General features: G+C 40.0%; 1 protein-coding gene across 1 annotated transcript in view; it reads right to left on the bottom strand.

Moving 5' to 3' along the window:
* Window positions 1-5,424: 5,424 nt before the first annotated feature.
* Window positions 5,425-18,691, bottom strand: part of LOC142075120 (kinesin-like protein KIF2A) — a 79,584-nt gene continuing 66,317 nt past the window's right edge. Inside the window, exons 17-20 of the mRNA XM_075136147.1 lie at window positions 16,411-16,561; window positions 14,668-14,769; window positions 12,162-12,297; window positions 5,425-5,840 (exon numbers count right to left, since the gene is read on the bottom strand). Coding sequence (XP_074992248.1) covers window positions 5,755-5,840; window positions 12,162-12,297; window positions 14,668-14,769; window positions 16,411-16,561 — 475 coding nt within the window. The 3' untranslated portion in view covers window positions 5,425-5,754. The remainder of the gene's footprint in view (window positions 5,841-12,161; window positions 12,298-14,667; window positions 14,770-16,410; window positions 16,562-18,691) is intronic.

Below are 18,691 nucleotides of genomic sequence, written 5' to 3'. Positions count from 1 at the left end.
TGCATATGAGAAATATGCTGGGGAAGACAGTCTGGGTTACTCCTGCCTCTGGCAAGGGAAAACCCATCCGTGGGATTGCTTTTGCTCAGGGACCTGGGTGCACTTGGTGGGTGATGCGAAAGGATGGGGAGGTCCGGTGTGTACCTCAAGGGGATTTAATTTTGGGTGAAAATAGCCAATGAACTGAATTGTACGATGTTAGTTATTACATAGTACTGTATGTCATCACTTCTATGGTTACCATATGCCATATTAACAGTATTACAGTAAGAATCACCCAGATTAATGTAGGATGAACTCCGATGAAACTGAGCAAGGTGCAACGATGATAGAACCGGACGAGCGCCCAGAACTGGCCTCCGCATGCAACAGTCCAACACCACACACCATCTCTCCTGCCCTGAAAGACTGTTACGACAGATGGTACCCGAAGTCATGGACTAAATGAACTCAACGGACGTTTTAGAGGGATGGCCCATGGACTAAGGGAATGATATTTCTGTGTGCGTATATATCAAAAGGCAGGAAAAAGGAGCGGTGACTAATTGGAATGTATGGGAAAATGTGAGACCTGGGCATGATGTAGATGGTATAGAATAAGGGGTGGATATTGTCCTGGTTCCATCTGGGACAGAGTCATATTTAATATATTAATATTAAATTCTACTTCTGTGTACTGTGACCAAAATACTAACGTTTATAAGAGTAAAAAAATTAGCATTGAAAAGCTTAACATGTCAAAGTTTTTCCAAGAGAGTTTGAGGGAGGGAGGAACCTAACTCTTTTCTTAAAGAAAAATCCAAAAGTGTCACTAAATTACAGTGAAAAAAATGAAAACTGAATATATTGTTAATATATTGGCTGTACATGTCTCAAGGACTGGCTTTTACTAAAATCTAGTAAGAAAACTTTTTGTGTCTGCTTAGCAATACTGTTGGTGATTCATTTATAGTGAATGAGCTGAGGTATAAAAATTCAGACACAAGAATACAATAATCCATACAAGAAAAAAATACAACTTACTTAGATCACTTGAAACAAGAACCATTCTAAAAGCAGGAAAATAATAGATTATTTAAATTAACCTTTTTTCTATGCTATGAATAGAAAGCAAATTTGTATCCTATTTTCCATTGACATGAAATACCCGAAAACTTCAAAATTGCGGAGAAAATACAGACAGTCCTAAAAAATACAGGTTACTTGGAAAAATGAGCCCATTCAATGGATACAGATGATTTAATTATGTTTTTTCTCTTTATGCCTTCCTTTTAAGCTTCTTCAAATTCTATCTGCATCTGTACCTATGTAGCACAGATTAGTATTGGGTTACATAGGAATAGTACTAGCCCTGTTTTCCTTTCAGTACCAGACATTCCTTGCTTCCACTCCTGAACATGAAGAAACACTTAAACCCTATATATATTTTAACTGCTGCTTACAGTATTGAGAAGCAACTAGCTAAAGATCCCTACTTCTGGTATTTGTGTACTAGACCCTTCTACGTCTCCTCTAAAAATGGCTCTAATAATAGAATTGGATATTATAATTTCCCTGGAGACTTACACAGCCCTTCCCTGTCTGTCTGTCTTGAGGATTAGGCCTTAATCTATAGCATAATTTGGAAATTTTAGTAATTAACTACTATATTCTGCTCTTACTTCTGGTCAGTTAATTTAAGTGGCGAGAGGAATCCTCTCCTAATTTAAGATAAAATTTCCTAGCTGCTTCTCAGAGTAACAATTAACACAGCTACTGCTCTTTAAAGAAATGTAGTAAACCTGGTAGGATGCAATATAAATAACTGCACTGGAAATATACCTGCATCTCTAAACCAGCAAATTTGCTAATAACTTCTAGTGTAAAATTTGTAACAATTCTTTATGGCAGTTGAACAGTGATGGCCGCTTTCATGCTATTTTCATATGTTCTTTGCCAGCCAGCATGTCTTGGAAATGACTTAATCTGAAGTATAAATTAGTAGAAATTGTAACATGAATATTTCAGTTTTTCAGACTGCTGCATGGCTTCAATTCAGAAGGCATCCATTTCTCATAGATTCTACTGGAAGAATGAAAGTTGTTCTGTATTTTGTCACCTAAGTCTTACCTAAGCCAGAGTGACTGCAATGGGACAAGCTCTTCTCACAAAAGCAATGAACGGAATATAGTGTACACACTCTGGTTCTTATTGAGAACATGCAATTTTATCACAGATAATAGGCAAGAAGCTGCCGCTCTGTATTTTAAAAGCATTAAATTCTTTCGGGACTGAAGTGAGGTGCTGGACTTTCATATGACAGCATATTTTTAAATATACCAAATGACATATGGATTGATGCTGCCATAATTGAAATCTGTGCTCTCTGATCATGGACTTCATCTCAGTATATTCTTGCGCAATACTCAACAGTACAACCCATAAATCTGGTCTGGGCAACAAAAACAGATTTGTAGTCATTCCATTTGTTTGGGATTTTTTTTGTTTGTTTTAAAGTATATTTAAACACTTTTTTTGTTGTTTTTTTTTTGGGGGGGGGTTGTTTTTTGTCAACTGTAAATTCAGGCAGCTATTTTTATAAAATAACCTACTTTGCCCTTCAAGGCAATGAGGAGTTTTAACATAGATCAAAGCTTTCAGTGAGTCTTAGAGCAATTCATGCCTCTGTCCTGACAGAAAGACTTATTGAAGTGTCTTAATATAGTTTGGATTATATATATGTGTTATTAAGGACAAGGCAGAGTTTTTTCTCAAGTTTGCATTAACTCTGCATAGCAGCTGTCAAAAGAAAAATCCACTTTGGTCTGTCTTATGATTCAGGAAAACAGTAACTGTTAACTCTGTAGCAGCATGTAGGGGTGAAGGCCTGACTCTATGTATTAGCTACCATAAGTCATTTTTTCATGTATAGCATATCTCTTTCCATCAGACCACAGTAAGTGGAGAAGAAGCAAATTAGCAAAAACTCCTCTAAGATATAACTTCATTTTATACACGTCCAATGCCAATACTTTAAAAGTCATTGGAAAAAAAAATGTACAGAAACATGTACTTAAATTTGCAGGCATCCTGAGAGATTGTCTTGGAAAACTGAATTGCTCATTTATTTTATAATTTAACGATTCTAGTGCTGCTTCACTGCATATAGAACCAATTTATGAGTGAGTATAAGTAGCCACAGCAATATGCACAGACCAATACAGAAGGAACAAGTGTTGGAGATTTGTGTCACATGTCTTAAATGCTTTTGTTTTACAGGACAGGAATCAAGATAAGCTTGTCTGTGTCCTATTCAAGTAATTCCAGTCCATCACAGCAATGGGCTACAGGAATTCAAGTGCTGTAACCAGCTGTATCAGTTTTTTTAATCTAGATTCTCACTGATTCAGTATCATTGTAGATCTGATCTTTACAGCAGGCTCTATTGCAAAGGCTGTCTCTTAAAATTCTCCCCTCCCCCCCCACACCTAGTAGATGCAATTTCAACTTGCACCTGCTACCTGACAGGACATGTCACTTACAAGGCTTAGTAAAAAGTTGCTGAAATCTAACTGCCTCTGTCCTTCCTGTCGTCTTTGGTACCCCTATAAACCACATCCTGCTTGTGGCTCTAGGCTTGCATGGAGGAATAACAGGGAAGCCACTGTTTCTCATGTAGGATGTCTCAATCCTCAGAGGCTTTTTAGAAAGTAAGATTTCTCTAGAGCAACTTCAAAGAAACCCTCTGGTATTATACAATAACCTGTACTATTGCCTACTAACAAAAGCTGCTGCCTTCTATTTTTTTTTTCTTTTAACTGTGATGGAAGACATTCTTAAATGTTCAGAAAGATGTGTGATGTTTCTTTTAAGACCTGTTGCAAAACTTGTCAGGACAGTCCTCTGGGGAACTTCTTCCTATATGACAAATTTGTACAGAATAGTTAGTTCCAGAAGTAAACATTAATTCTGAAATCAGAGGCCTTTTGAAAAGTGTAACTCAGATGTGTTTACAAAATGAAACCCTTCCCAAAGCAGAACAGAACTTTCATAGAAGTAAATTCTCAGCTGTAATTCATTTAATATCTTAATTTATTAAACACAGTATGTAAAATCTACATTGTTGTTTCAGTTTTCATGTTTACACACAGGAGGATTTTCTTTATTTTGAACCATGATGCGACAAGAGCTTCCCATAGCCTACCTTCCTATGGGAGATACAAATATTAAACACTAAGAGAATTCCTGGCTCATTTAACTCTCTTTTCATTGCCTTCCCTTTATTTCCCTCCAGGCCTGGCATAATCAGGTTTGTATTATAAAAGTAATTTTTAAACAGTTCCAAGGGAAAGTCTGCTGATATGAACTCCTGGAAACAGGGAGAACTCCTAGAGAGGACTACAGTTCTTCATTTGACAAGAAGTTCTTACATGAAAGATCAATCTTTTTTGGATACTGACTTGCAAAAATAACTTGAGTGCCACCACCTAAAAAGTGCTGATACACATGGCGCCATTTGTGAGAATTCAGGTACTTATGGGATTTCTATTAGCGCTAGGTAGAGGTATTGTGCAAATCCTCAAATGATGCAATTTCACCTCACTTTTCAGCTGCTGGCACTGTACAAAGGGAAAAATAGGTATTAGCTACTTTTTTTTAAAGCATCAGAGTTACTTAAACTACCTGCAAACTACAGTTAATGTACATGTAAGCTTGTCATGCATCAAAAGCCAAATTTTAACAATATGTGAAAGGCCAATATGTATTTCTTTAACCGGATCCCTGAATTTTGACAGTTAGCCTATCCATATGCAGAGGTCAGATCGTACCTTTATTCTGACAGCATTATCACACCATACCACATACTGTATATTTGCATTATCCTAAGATACAACTCTCCTCAGTACTTAAACATTATCCTTTATTATACATCAACTAATTTATATTTTTGGGGGTTTTGTTGTGGTTTTTTTATTACAGAGAAAATGTTAGAATTATATAACTATTCTTTATGGTATTCAAATAAATCTAGATTCCAGATTTTTTACAAGGAGGAGGGAATGTCCAGCTGTTTGTCCACTCTAACAGCTCTTGCAGTTCCTGTTCAAAGGATATGGCACATGCTGTGAAATGCACTAGCCACCAAAAAAAAAAAAGTCTCAAAACACATTAAAAATGTACAAACACTAAAAGTAATTTATATCGACAAATAAGGAATGTTGTTTATTAAGGCTGTGCTTCAGAAAGAGGATGTTTAGGGTTAAGTAGCCTTCATGAAGGCACAGAATGGGAAGAGGTAAGCACAGCTGTCTGTAGAAGATAAGTTATATAAAACCTCTAGTGAGGTATGCATGCACGCAAACACAATTTAAAACTGCACAGCTGGTCTTTGTAACAAAACTGAACATAGTTAAAAGGAAATACTGTGACTTTTTAATGGCCACAGTTTTACTTCATTATTAAAAACATGGCAAATATTTCCAAACATAAAATTCACAATTTGAATAAATGAAATATTTTAAACAAAGTGCTTCACAGATCTGAACCCTGCATGGTTATACTGTCTGGTCTAGAAGCATTTTGTAGACATCATAGGAACATTTCACACAAAACTGAAAATGTCATTCAGGTGAATAAGAAACAGGACATTTCCACAAACATTTCTAATGTTTTTACACTTTCAAGTAGTTGAGTTCTTACGGCCACTGGGTTTTGTAACAAATGTGTGCTACAGCAGTACGGGTTCATGGATTCCTTTAGCAGCAAAGGCCCATTTCAAAGGGCACGTGGTCTTTTCGGGTTGATCTGTTTACTGGCCTGTTCCTCCTCTTGTAGAGCTGCCCGGAAAGATTTCACTTTATCTTTAATGAAAAAGAGAGAATGAGTACTGATGTGAGTGTGCTCAACACAGATCTTGAAACTAAGTACTGATGCTCCACATCCTGGCCCTAATGCACAACAAAGAACTTTCCTCCACAAAAATAGCTGACGCTACAAACTACAAGAGGACTGAGATAAGCTTAAATTCAATACTCACCATACAAACAAGTTGCTTAGCAACTTAGTGCTGCCTTAGATGCTACCTGTGTCTCTAGGCAGGATAGGTTTGGAAACTGCACAATTGCATTGTGCAGCTCAAGAGGAAAAAGAAATTGTACAATCTCTGGAAGCAAGGTCAGGCTTCGCAGGAAGATTACAGAGCTGTGGTTCATATATGCAGGGAGAAGACACAAAAGGCCAAAGCTCAATTAGAGTTGAAACTGGCCAGTGTTGTGTCAGACAACAAGAAGGGCTTTTTTAAGTACATTAATAGCAAAAGGAGGTCCAAAGAAAACATTGGACCGATACTTGTTGAAGATGGTCATCTGACTAATAGGGATGAAGAAAAAGCGGAGGCATTCAATGCTTTTTTTGCCTCAGTCTTTAAGAATACTGATAGACCTTGGGCTGCCCGGTCCCCTGAGTCAGAGGACCACGAGTGTGGGAACAGTGACTTTCCATTTGTGGACACTGAAATTGTAAGGGACCAGCTGTATCAGCTGAATGTTCACAAGTCCATGGGGCCTGATGGGATTCATCCCAGAGTACTGAAGGAGCTAGCGGATGTTACGGCAGGACCCCTCTCGATCCTCTACCAAAGGTCTTGGGAGTCTGGGGAGGTCCCTGCTGACTGGAAGCTAGCCAATGTTATTCCAATTTACAAGAAAGGTGTGAGGGAAGACCCAGGGAACTACAGACCTGTTAGTCTAACCTCAGTTCCTGGAAAAATTATGGAGAAGATCATACTGGGTGCTATTGAAAGGCATTTCAAGGACAATGAAATCATCAGGCACAGTCAACACAGGTTCACAAAGGGAAAGTACTGTTTAACTAATTTGATATCTGTTTCGGTTAAACCACGACAATATCCTTCTATGATAAGGTCACCTGCCTAGTGGATGAAGGGAAGGTGGTGGATGTAGTTTTTCTGGATTTTAGTAAGGCTTTTGATACTGTCCCTCACAGCATCCTTCTAGACAAGTTGTCCAACTGCGAGATCACGGAACAGAATCATAGAATCATTTAGGTTGGAAAAGACCCTAAAGATCATCAAGTCCAACTGTTAACCTAACACTACCAAGTCCACCACTAAACCATGTCCCTAAGCACCACATCTACACGTCTTTTAAATACCTCCAGGGATGGTGACTCAACCACTTCCCTGGGCAGCCTGTTCCAATGATTGACAACCCTTTCAGTGAAGACATTTTTCCTAATATCCAATCTAAACCTCCCTTGGCACAACTTGAGGCCATTTCCTCTCGTGCCATCACTTGGTACTTGGGAAAAGAGACCGACACCCACCTCGCTACAACCTCCTTTCAGGTAGTTGTAGAGAGCGATAAGGTCTCCCCTCAGCCTCCTCTTCTCCAGGCTAAACAACCCCAGTTCCCTCAGCCACTCCTCATAAGACTTGTGCTCCAGGCCCTTCACCAGCTTCGTTGCCCTTCTCTGGACACGCTCCAGCACCTCAATGTCCTTCTTGTAGTGAGGGGCCCAAAACGGAACACAGTATTCGAGGTGCGGCCTCACCAGTGCCGAGTACAGGGGCACAATCACCTCCCTACTCCTGCTGGCCACACTATTTGATACAGGCCAGGATGCCATTGGCCTTCTTGGCCACCCGGGCACACTGCCGGCTCATGTTCAGCCGGCTGTCAATCAGCACCCCCAGGTCCTTTTCCTCTGGGCAGCTTTCCAGCCACTCTTCCCCAAGCCTGCAGCATTGCATGGGCTTGTTGTGACCCAAGTGCAGGACCCAGCCCTTGGCCTTGTTGAACCTCATACAGCTGGCCTCGGCCCATCGATCCAGCCTGTCCAGGTCCCTCTGCAGAGCCTTCCTACCCTCCAGCAGATCAACACTCAGCAAACTTACTGAGGGTGCACTTGATCCCCTCATCCAGATCATTGATAAAGATATTGAACAGAACTGGCCCCAAAACTGAGCCCTGGGGAACACCACTTGTGACCGGCCACCAACTGGGTTTAACTCCATTCACCACCATTCTTTGGGCCCGGCCATCCAGCCAGTTTTTTACCCAGCAAGGAGTACACCCATCCAAATCGTGAGCAGCCAGTTTCTCCAGGAGAGTGCTGTGGGAAATGGCGTCAAAGGCTTTACTAAAGTCCAGGTAAACAACATCCACAGCCTTTCCCTCATCCACTAGGCGGGTCACCTAGTCATAGAAGGAGATCAGGTTAGTCAAGCAGGACCTGCCTTTCATAAACCCATGCTGACTGGGCCCGATCACCTGGTTGTCCCGTACGTGCCGTGTGATGGCACTCAAGATGATCTGCTCCATAATCTTCCCCAGCACGGAGAGATGAGGAGCAGGTACATGGTGCACTGGGTGAAGAACTGGCTGAATGGCAGGGCTCAAAGGGTTGTAGTGAATGGGGCTACATCTGGCTGGTGACCGGTCACCAGCGGTGGTGTTCCTCAGGGCTCAATTCTAGGGCAAGTTCTGTTCAATATATTTATCAATGATCTGGATGCAGGAGTTGAATGCACCCTTAGCAATTTTGCTGATGATACCAAACTGGGAGGTGCTGTTGACTCTCTTGAGGGACAAGAGGCCTTGCAGAGGGATCTAGATAGACTGGAGCATTGGGCAGTCATCAATGGCATGAAATTTAACAAGTCCAAATGCCGGATTCTGCACCTGGGACGGAGTAACACCGGGCACAAGTATAAATTGGGAGAGGAGTGGCTGGAGAGCAGCCCTGCAGAAAGGGATCTGGGGGTGCTGGTTGACAGCAGGCTCAATAGGAGTCAGCAGTGTGCCCTGGCAGCCAAGAGGGCAAACTGCATCCTGGGGTGCATCAAACACAGCACAACCAGCCGGTCAAAAGAGGTGATTATCCCGCTGTATTCAGTGTTGGTGCGGCCTCACCTTGAGTACTGCGTGCAGTTCTGGGCCCCACAATTTAAGAAGGATGTTCAGGTCCTTGAATGCGTCCAGAGGAGGACAACAAAGCTGGTGAAAGGGCTGGAAGGCATGTCCTATAAGGAGTGGCTAAGGACTTTGGGGTTCTCTAGTTTGGAGAAAAGGAGGCTGAGGGGCAACCTCATTGCTCTCTGCAGCTTCCTGAGGAGGGGAAGTGGAGAGGGAGGTGCTGATCTCTTCTGCCTGGTATCCAGTGACAGGACACATGGGAATGGTTCAAAGCTGCACCAGGGAAGGTTCAGACTTGACATTAGGAAGCATTTCTTTAACGAGAGGGTGGTCAAACACTGGAAGAGGCTTCCTAGAGAGGTGGTCGATGCCCCAAGCCTGTCAGTGTTTAAGAGGCATCTTGACAATGCCCTTACTAACATGCTTTAACTTTTGGTCAGCCCTGAAGTGGTCAGGCAGTTGGATTAGATGATCATTGTAGGTCCCTTCCAACTGCAACTATTCTATTCTATTCTATTCCCAGCATGTAACCTGTTCACACTTAAATTCTGCTTCTAACTTACAGAGTATAGGGAGATACACACCGCATACTTCCTTTTCCTTCCCAGCAGCTTCCAAATCATCCTTAGACGCATACAAAATTGTATTTAGTGTACAATCAGTCACTTTTGTACATTCTAAAACCAGGCAGAGAAAATTCTACTCCCCCCCAATTTTTCATAGAATCATAGAATGGTTTGGGTTGGAAGGGACCTTAAAGTTCATCTATTTCCAACCTCCCTGCCATGGGCAGGGACACCTTCCACTAGACCAGGTTGCTCAAAGCCCCATCCAACCTGGCCTTGAACGCTTCCAGGGAGGGGGCATCCACAACTTCTCTGGGCAACCTGTTCCAGTGCCTCACCACCCTCACAGTAAAGAATTTCTTCCTAATATCTAATCTAAATCTACCCTCTTTCAGTTTAAAACTGTTACCCCTTGTCCTATCTCTACACTCCCTGATAAAGAGTCCCTCCCCATCTTTCCTGTAGGCCCCCTTTAAGTACTGGAAGGCCGCTATAAGGTCTCCCCGGAGCCTTCTCTTCTCTAGGCTAAACAACCCCAACTCTCTCAGCCTGTCCTCATAGGGGAGGTGCTCCAGCCCCCTGATCATCTTTGTGGCCCTCCTCTGGACCAGGTCAAGCAGGTCCATGTCTTTCTTATGCTGGGGGCCCCAGAGCTGGACGCAGTACTCCAGGTGGGGTCTCACGAGAGCAGAGTAGAGGGGCAGAATCACCTCCCTCGACCTGCTAGCCACACTTCTTCTGATGCAGCCCAGGATGCGATTGGCTTTCTGGGCTGCGAGCACACGTTGCCAGCTCATGTCCAAATTTTTAATCCACCGGTATCCCCAAGTCCTTCTCCGCAGGGCTGCTCTTAATCCACTCATCGCCCAGCCTGTGTCCATGTTTGGGATTGCCCCGACCCAGGTGCAGGACCTTGCACTTGGCCTTGTTGAACCTCATGAGGTTCGCACGGGCCCACCTCTCTAGCCTGTCCAGGTCCCTCTGGATGGCATCCCTTCCCTCTGGAGTATCAACCACACCACTCAGCTTGGTGTCATCCGCAAACTTGCTGAGGGTGCACTCAATCCCACTGTCCATATCCCCGACAAAGATGTTAAATAATACTGGTCCCAATACGGACCCCCGAGGGACACCACTCGTCACTGGTCTCCACCCGGACATTGAGCCATTGACCGCAACTCTTTGAGTGCGACCATCCAGCCAATTCCTTATCCACTGAGTGGTCCACCCGTCAAATCCATGTCTCTCCATTTTAGAGACAAGGATGTTGTGCGGGACAACTTTTCTATGAATGTGAAAAGCATTTGTGATTAAATTTTGGAAGTAAATAGTTAAATGCATCATTCATTTCTTTCATCATAACTAGCACAAGAATGGGAGAAACCTGAGAAAGGAAGTATGTCATCCTTTCATATTTCTATTCCTCGCCCCCCTCCCCATTCCTCAGTAATATGCCCAAGAATGGGAAGAAGGAAACCAAAATGATAGCATAAAAAAATCAGTCCCAAAGTGTCAGGAATAAAAGCTGAAATATTCAGTGACCATTATGTGCCATGAGCATAACACAGAAGTTACTGGGAGAAAGAATCTTTGACTTAACAATTCTTCCCTTCTGTAAAGCTATACATGTATCATGCTGCCTGTAAAGATGCAAGGATCTCTTAGATATCCTTTACCTCCAGTATCTTGTTTCAAAAGCAGTATCTAATAAGTTTTGGAAGAAAAGGGAGTCACCTAAACTGTTTTTTCACTGCTTGTGTCTCAAATTGCCTTTTCCGGAAGAGGAAGCCATCATCCATAAGAAGCTAAGGAATGTACATCTAATTCTTTGCTAAAGTATATTGGTTCCAATACATGCTTACAAGGCAAGCAGGCCACATTCAATTTGCTTGATGTATTCTTCTAACTTACAGCAGATACTCAGACTGAGTAAAAAGTAAGATTTTTATCTTATAAGGAGTTTTCTAACACAGATCAATTAAAAAAAAACCACCCTTGAATGTTTACCAGTATAGCATGTCTGCTAGAATCCAAATAGATACAGAAACTAAAATGAAAAATTCATCTCCATGAGGTACCAAGTTGACAAGCTGATTTTAGAAGACAAGTGGAAGAGTCAATATTGGGAACTAAGAATTATCTGCAGTTTGTTTTTCAACAAAGAGAGGCTGACAAAATTTCGACAGAAAGGCTGCTGAGGAAAAAAGTAGGCTAACAGCCAAGCTAGTCAGAGCTTGATGCCACTCTTAAGCACAGACTGAAAAACAACAGCAGGCTCCCTGCTACACTACAGAGTGCAATACAGCAGGAACTGGGAGTTCCTACTACTTTTTCCTCATTGCATTACCTTCTTTTTTCATACAGTTCTTTTGGATTTTCTTTTTCCTTCCTTTATTGTTTTAGAACAAAGGGGAAAAAAACCAAAAAAAGTTGCAGGATCAAGTTTATATTTCCTGGAGGTAAAGCAGAGACTTTTCCGTTAAACTAGGATGAACTGAACACAGATGTGAGCTTGTTCTTAGGCAGCAGAATAAATGTTCTTTCCACAGAACATTACAGGACAGCATAAGGTGAAAAAAGACCCCAAAACATAACCACACTCTTTTTTTTCCTCCTCATTATTACTGCAAGTCTCCATGGCATATGAAAATGCACACAAAAGTGATTAAAAGCAATCTACCTCTAAGTTCGGTCAGAATACCAATTTTTTGCTCTAGAATTGCTTCAAGTTGGGTAGCGTAAGAATCCACATCATAGTCTACTTCTTCTGTCATCTCAAGAAGAGCTTTTTCATCTTCCAGCCATCTAATAGATTCCTAGATAAAAGTTAAAAAAAACCTAACTAAATACATTAGCAAAGTTTCAAGACAAGTTTCAAGACAAAGAGCTGAATTACTTACTCCTTTTCTCAAGATGACCACACTTTTACTGTCTAGTCACCTCACTATAACAGATTTCAATCCTAAAATGAATCCTTATTCCTAATTCAGCAAAATTGTATGTTTTCTACATAGTTTCTTAACTCCGATGGTCATATCAGCAACAGATAAACCCTAGCTACCCCAGTTCTCTTCAAATTCAGAACATTAGGTGGTTGTAAAGCTAAGAAACTCAGAACTTTATGTCATGGTTATGTCCCCTTAGGCAGGTATCAAACTTTGAAGCCAGGCTTCAATTTTAAGTATGGGCTGGTTGCCACTGACTATAATCACAGTGTCATTACTACAGTCAAGGAGCCAAGATAATTCTGTCCATACTCAAAACCAGTTTTGAGAGAAGCTGTATAAAAGAAGAGCTATTTTAAGCTCTCTATTGCATGAGCTAACTCCCCAGACAGATAAGAGTACTGTAAAAGTTGGTTAAAGCAGCTCTTAAGCATCTTTGCACTCCGAATTTAAAAAAAAAAAGAGGGGGGAAAAAAAGAAAAAAGTCTTGCAGCAAAGAAGAATGCAACCAGGAGCTTAAAGCTTACAGAACCATGCAAAGCTGTGATCAGGAGAACTGATCCCATTGGAAATACTTTGATTTAAAAAAAAAGAAAGCAGCTGACAGTTCTAGGCATGCTGGGCCTGAAATACTAAAATTAAGTCTTTCCCTCTGTGCTCAGTAGTCCAAGTAATATTGAAAGCATAGTCCAAACCCTATGTATGTTTTGTTGGCTTTCAGGACAGATGGAGCTCTCATTGGGATAGGATTCATCTCATCTAATGTAAACTCATATATCCAAGAAACAAAGGAAGACCAACACCTCTAGAGCATGATTCATTCAGTTGATCTATTTTAGACATTTTTTTTCAGATAGGATGCTTTGTATCCCAGAATCAACAGCTTCCAGGAGAAAGCTGACAGAAGACAACTTCTGCGTGTTACAGCTTGTAGATTTTGTATTGGTGCAGCCCATCTCCACCCACGGCATAAACTAACAAGCCATGCTGTGAACGAAGGGAGCTGAGGCTCAGACACATTTCCTTCTAATGACTGCTGTGAGGAGCAGTAATCTCCAGCATAAGGCCAGATGGACACACAGAGGCAGTAACATGTTAAACTAATGCAGCTTGTCTCTCCAGAAGTCGCAAGCATTAGGACACAGCTATGGCATATGGCATAAGACTTTCACACTTCTGCATGTTTTACTTCAGGGCTAATGTTTCATAATAACTAAATCTCTACATCTGTTGTAAAATATGTTATTTAGCATCCTACTGTATTACATGAACACACATCAATGTTCCATTAAGTTAGATACCTAAATTGAGGAGACGTGTGTATTCCCTACAGGTTTAATGTTTTGCTGTTTTCTTGCAGCAGATGCGCCAAATGGACAGCCTGCCTAAAGACTCTAAGGTTATGAACAGAAGCAACTCACATTTCCTTCTGAAAACTAGTAACTCATACTTATTATTACAATTTATTTTGTGAATGTAAAAGGCTCCGTGGCACTGACCAGCATTACACTGTATGGGCAGTATTCCTTCCAAAGACCCTGACTAATAGCAAGTGAAAACCTTTATGTATCTGTAAAAAGGAAGCAAACAGGCAGTTAGAAATATATTTGTTTCTTCTGGATCTCAGTATCTCAGAGGAAGATGTCACAGAAGGATATTTAGAGGAGATACTTGGAGGGAGTATCGCAGTATCTTAGAGGGAGATGACCAAACAGAAATGGTGCTGATAGAGACGTTACTATATAGAGACATTACTATTAATTGCCAGCTTTGGCATAGGAATATTGGCATAGATTAGACAGTGAAATTGAAAATTTCAAGGCCAATCTGAGTAAGCTCCCTGCAACTAGAAAAAACAGTCACTAATGCTGGAAAAGCACTAACACAGAAAATATCGTAAATAGTTAAAATAGTAAAAAGAAAATAGCAACTTTTCTTACGATGAACGCAGTCTATTTAGGAATGTTTGTTGAGAAGAAAAGGAAAATTTTACTAAATTTCTGGGATGGTAGAAAAATATGCTTCTCTTTCATCATGGGGACAAAGATTAATGGTTACGGGATCTAAACATCTGTTCCTATTTGTTTGCTACAATGGGCTTAGCGTAATAAAACAATTTAGAAATCTCTGACAGCAGCGGAATGACCAGATGATATCCTACATCTTCAAGAGTATGCACTTTCATTGGGAAAACCTGAATTCCTGGATTAGGATAAAACAAAGTAGAGCTCCATCTTTTACCTGGAAGACAGCCCTGTGGTCTTCTACTACTTGCTCTTCCATTTCTACCATTTGTGACACAGCTTCATGGAAAGTAAACAACTGTGGAGAAACTTCCTCTTCCTAAAAACAATAGTTAAGCTTGTTAGTCTGGAAAGAACTGTGGCTACAAGAAATATATTGAATGTGATCCATCTCATCACAGAACATGAAAAGAAATATGCAGAAAGCAGAACCTGTCAAAAATAGAACTTAATACTTCTAACAAGAAAATCTCCAGAAATGAGTGGAGAGGGCAATAAATTCAAAATGTTCACAGAGTTAAATTTAATTCATATTCATTAAAAATTTCCAGCCACTAATCCTAGTGAATACTGGAAAACAGAATATTCCACATGAAAAAAAAAACAAGTTAAAGTAGTGGGAGGAGGAAGTCACAAGGGAAGAATACTAATTTCTAGTAGGTTTTAACACCTACAGAAAACTCGTTTTCCATCAGGACTTTTTGTTGTGCATACCGCAATAGACAGACGACAATTTTCAAAAAACAGAACAGCAATTACATTCAATACATTTCAGGAAATCAAAATTAAATTAGTCCTTTGGAAAAAAAAAGTGGAATAAATGTAAAGTGAAAAATCTAAAAAGTATGTAGTGATTAATACATTAGAAGAATGCACAACATGGATTTACAAACTGGGACAAACAGGACTTCCTTAGACATAAATAGTTAACAATCAAAGGAGAAAGCGCTAGATAGGCTGCAATTAATGTTTTAGCAAGACAGTATGGTTCCTTATACCATGCCTTTAAAATCTTTTAAAAAACACATTGTAAAGCTTAATTGAATTCCACATGAACAACGAAAAAGTATGATATGAAAGGATATCTGGCTGGAAGGACTGTCCAGTGGGAAGCTCTAGGAATCACTAGCATGTTCTTATAAAATAAAGTAAAGTACTGGAAGAAGAGCCAGTTACTAAAATGAGAAATACAGCAAACACCATGAAGAGGTGTTTGAGAAGGCAGAGAGTCTTGAGAAAAATAAGTTAGGGTAGTAAGGATTTTTCTTTTCTGTCTTTCATCAGCATTTTCACAAACCAAGTTTTAATCCCTGTTGAACATTTAAGGAACCAGGACTAGAGCTGATAATCAGCAGTGAGGGAAAAATGCCCTTTAGAAGATGCTTCTCAGTCCCAGCTCTCCACTCATGCAGCCCAGGGACACATCCTGGGAACATGATGTGGCTCTCTCCCAAACATTGCTCTGGGGTTTCACTCCATGAAAATCAGGATGTTGGGAAGAGGAATGATGGGTAGCCAGATTTCTAAACACAGAGAAAGGCAAACTCGCTTGAAACAGGTGTTGCATGCAGGGAAAGTAACGGTCAAAACCACAGGAGTGTTAAATAAAATGGATGCATTTCCCAGGCTACTTCTAACTACCTAATAAGAGATGAAGCTATACTGGAAAAAATGCACACTAAAAAAACGCGAGAGCCTAGAGCAGACCCTGCCTAGACATTAAAAGCCCTAATCAGCAAGGAAGATAAAGAAAAGTAAAACATTCTCCTCTCACCCTTCAAGGAACCTTTTTTTTTTTGTGTATGGGAATGAACGTAATACCATAAAGTGAAAAGGTGAAGGGGCATGCTGTATCTACTTAATGATATTGCTAACAGGCTATAAATACACATTGCTCTGGATTTGTTCTGCCACTGTATTTATCATCATCTCTTTCCATGTAATGCTGTAAAACACTCACATTTTGTTCACAAAGCAGTTTGAGATCATCTCTCTGAGGAGAGCTCCCCACACCCCACTGTGTCTCTAAGTCATCAATCTGATTTGGAGCATGGTGTATAATAGGACGGATATCTCCTGCAGCACTAGGATCAACCATCAGCTCCTTCACCCTACAATCAGAAAATATTTAATTTGTAAATTAGTAACTTCCTGTGCAAAAGAGTCACAACCAAAAATAAAGCTCTATGGGTTTATGCGCAATTGAATTCATTTTATAAGGATGATGATGTAAGCTTCACAAATTTAATGTACTTTCAGTGACCAAAAGATGTTAGTCCAACTCCTAAAAAGCATGGACCATTGAATTTCAACTACTTGCAGGTGGATTACAGTCCATCTTCTAGCAAGAGGCATTTTTTCATTGAAATCTTACTACTCATTGTTAAGAGGGCAAAAATCTCCAAACCCTCAATATTAACTCTTTAACAATGAATAATATTTGAAAGAAAAGTTCATTCAGCACCCTAAACCTGACCATCTTTCTTTTTCTGTGCACACAATTGTGCTTCAAAAAAATTAGTCAATCAGTACCCCACTAGTTGTTATAAGCAAATCCACCAAGAATTCTGAAGAAAATAATAATTTGCAACCAAGTATCCCAGAGAATGAATAGATCCTTTAATTAAAATAATTTCAAAGGCAAAAATATCTTATTAAAATGTTAGGCTCTTGCAGCATGAAAATAGTTTAAAAGATTGATAATGATTCTGTCCAAAAAAAGCCCATTTAAAAGAACATTTATGAAACAGAAACATCAAAGTCTGCAAGTATAGCAAGTTTTAGAACAAATTCTTCATTTTTAAGGGGAATTTTTTTTTTTCAAGTAGCACATATTTACTACAATGGAAACTGTATTTCGTTCATCTTTGGAGTGATGAAAAGTTTTAAAAATATATATGTATTAAAATTATTTTCTTTTTTAATTAGACATATTCAAATTACCCTAAACACAGACTTGTCAGATTTGGTCCACTAAATGTACAAAGGTGACATCACCATTTTTTTTTAAATGTATAAAGGAAACTAGCAAGCCTGGATACAGAGTGTGGATGTTTAAGGAGGGTGAACAAAATGGTGGGAAGATGATTGCAGATCATGCAGAACCATCACCTGCCAAACAAAATAAAAACAAAGTATATGTGTCTCAAGGCAAGGGGACTAATGAAAGGTTGGTCTGTAAAATTACATTGCCAAAAAGAAATCTTAAAAATAAAGATTCCATGTATAGAATGAAGTAGACCTGGTGATTGAAGGAGAAAAGTCGTCATACTCATAGGAAGGAGAGAGATCAGAGCGACTGCCACTACCCTGTGAGAAGGGAATGTCCGAAGGACTAATTCCAAATTCCTTTACTCTGCAGCAGCAAAATACAGTGGCAAATTAAAAGAAAATGTTCTCATAAACACAGTTAAAATGACAACTCTTTGTTTAGCATTCCTCTTTAACAGTTTAACAATAAAATTATTTTTATATTAAAACACAAGTTAGAGTGTCAACGTATTTAAACCTTCTGCAAACAGAGTTACAGATCACTAACAAAATTGAACAAAACCAGTGCTGCTAATTTGCAGGAGACTATAATAGCAATGTTTTCAGAAGAGTAATTCCAGATTTCAGTTCGTGCAGTTAATAAAATTTGCTCTATGTTCAATATTCCATTAAACTGTTCCTTTTAACATATCAAAACACTATAATACTTTAAATTCTATACTGCCCCCTGTCTTACACTGCTCAGACACTGGTGTTCAGCACCTAAAAACTATTTGTACTATGAAAATGATATATTGCCAGAAAAAATTAAAATACTACACAAAACACATGAAGCAACTTTACAGTGATAGGCATTTACTCCATAACAACATACAAAATTAACACCAAGGGGAAGAAACAGTTTCAGCACAATGATTTAGTATACTAGAAATAGATATTTAATTTGTTTTGCAGTGTCTTTTTCTGGAGTCACTTCAGCAATGTGTATTCTATAAGGGATAGAAAGATCCAATGAGTCTTGATGAATGTGCAACGTCCTTCGTTATGTTACTGTAAGCAGGGGAGTAGATGCCCCCTTCTCACCAGGAAGGAAATCACATAGACTGGTCCGAGCCAGGCAGATTTGCTACTAACTCCCTTGATCCAAACACAGACATTCGGATACCGAGAGGAGCGGGTGGTAAGCTTCCCTAGCAGCCCTTTGTGCCCAGTTAGCGACTGGCTGGGGAGAGGGTGCCCAGCCAAGCAGG

This window comes from Calonectris borealis, chromosome W (genome assembly GCF_964195595.1).
Source record: "Calonectris borealis chromosome W, bCalBor7.hap1.2, whole genome shotgun sequence".
Taxonomy (NCBI): domain Eukaryota; kingdom Metazoa; phylum Chordata; class Aves; order Procellariiformes; family Procellariidae; genus Calonectris; species Calonectris borealis.
The sequence above is the reverse complement of the archived record's forward strand: the minus strand, read 5'-3'. Positions and strand labels throughout refer to the sequence as shown.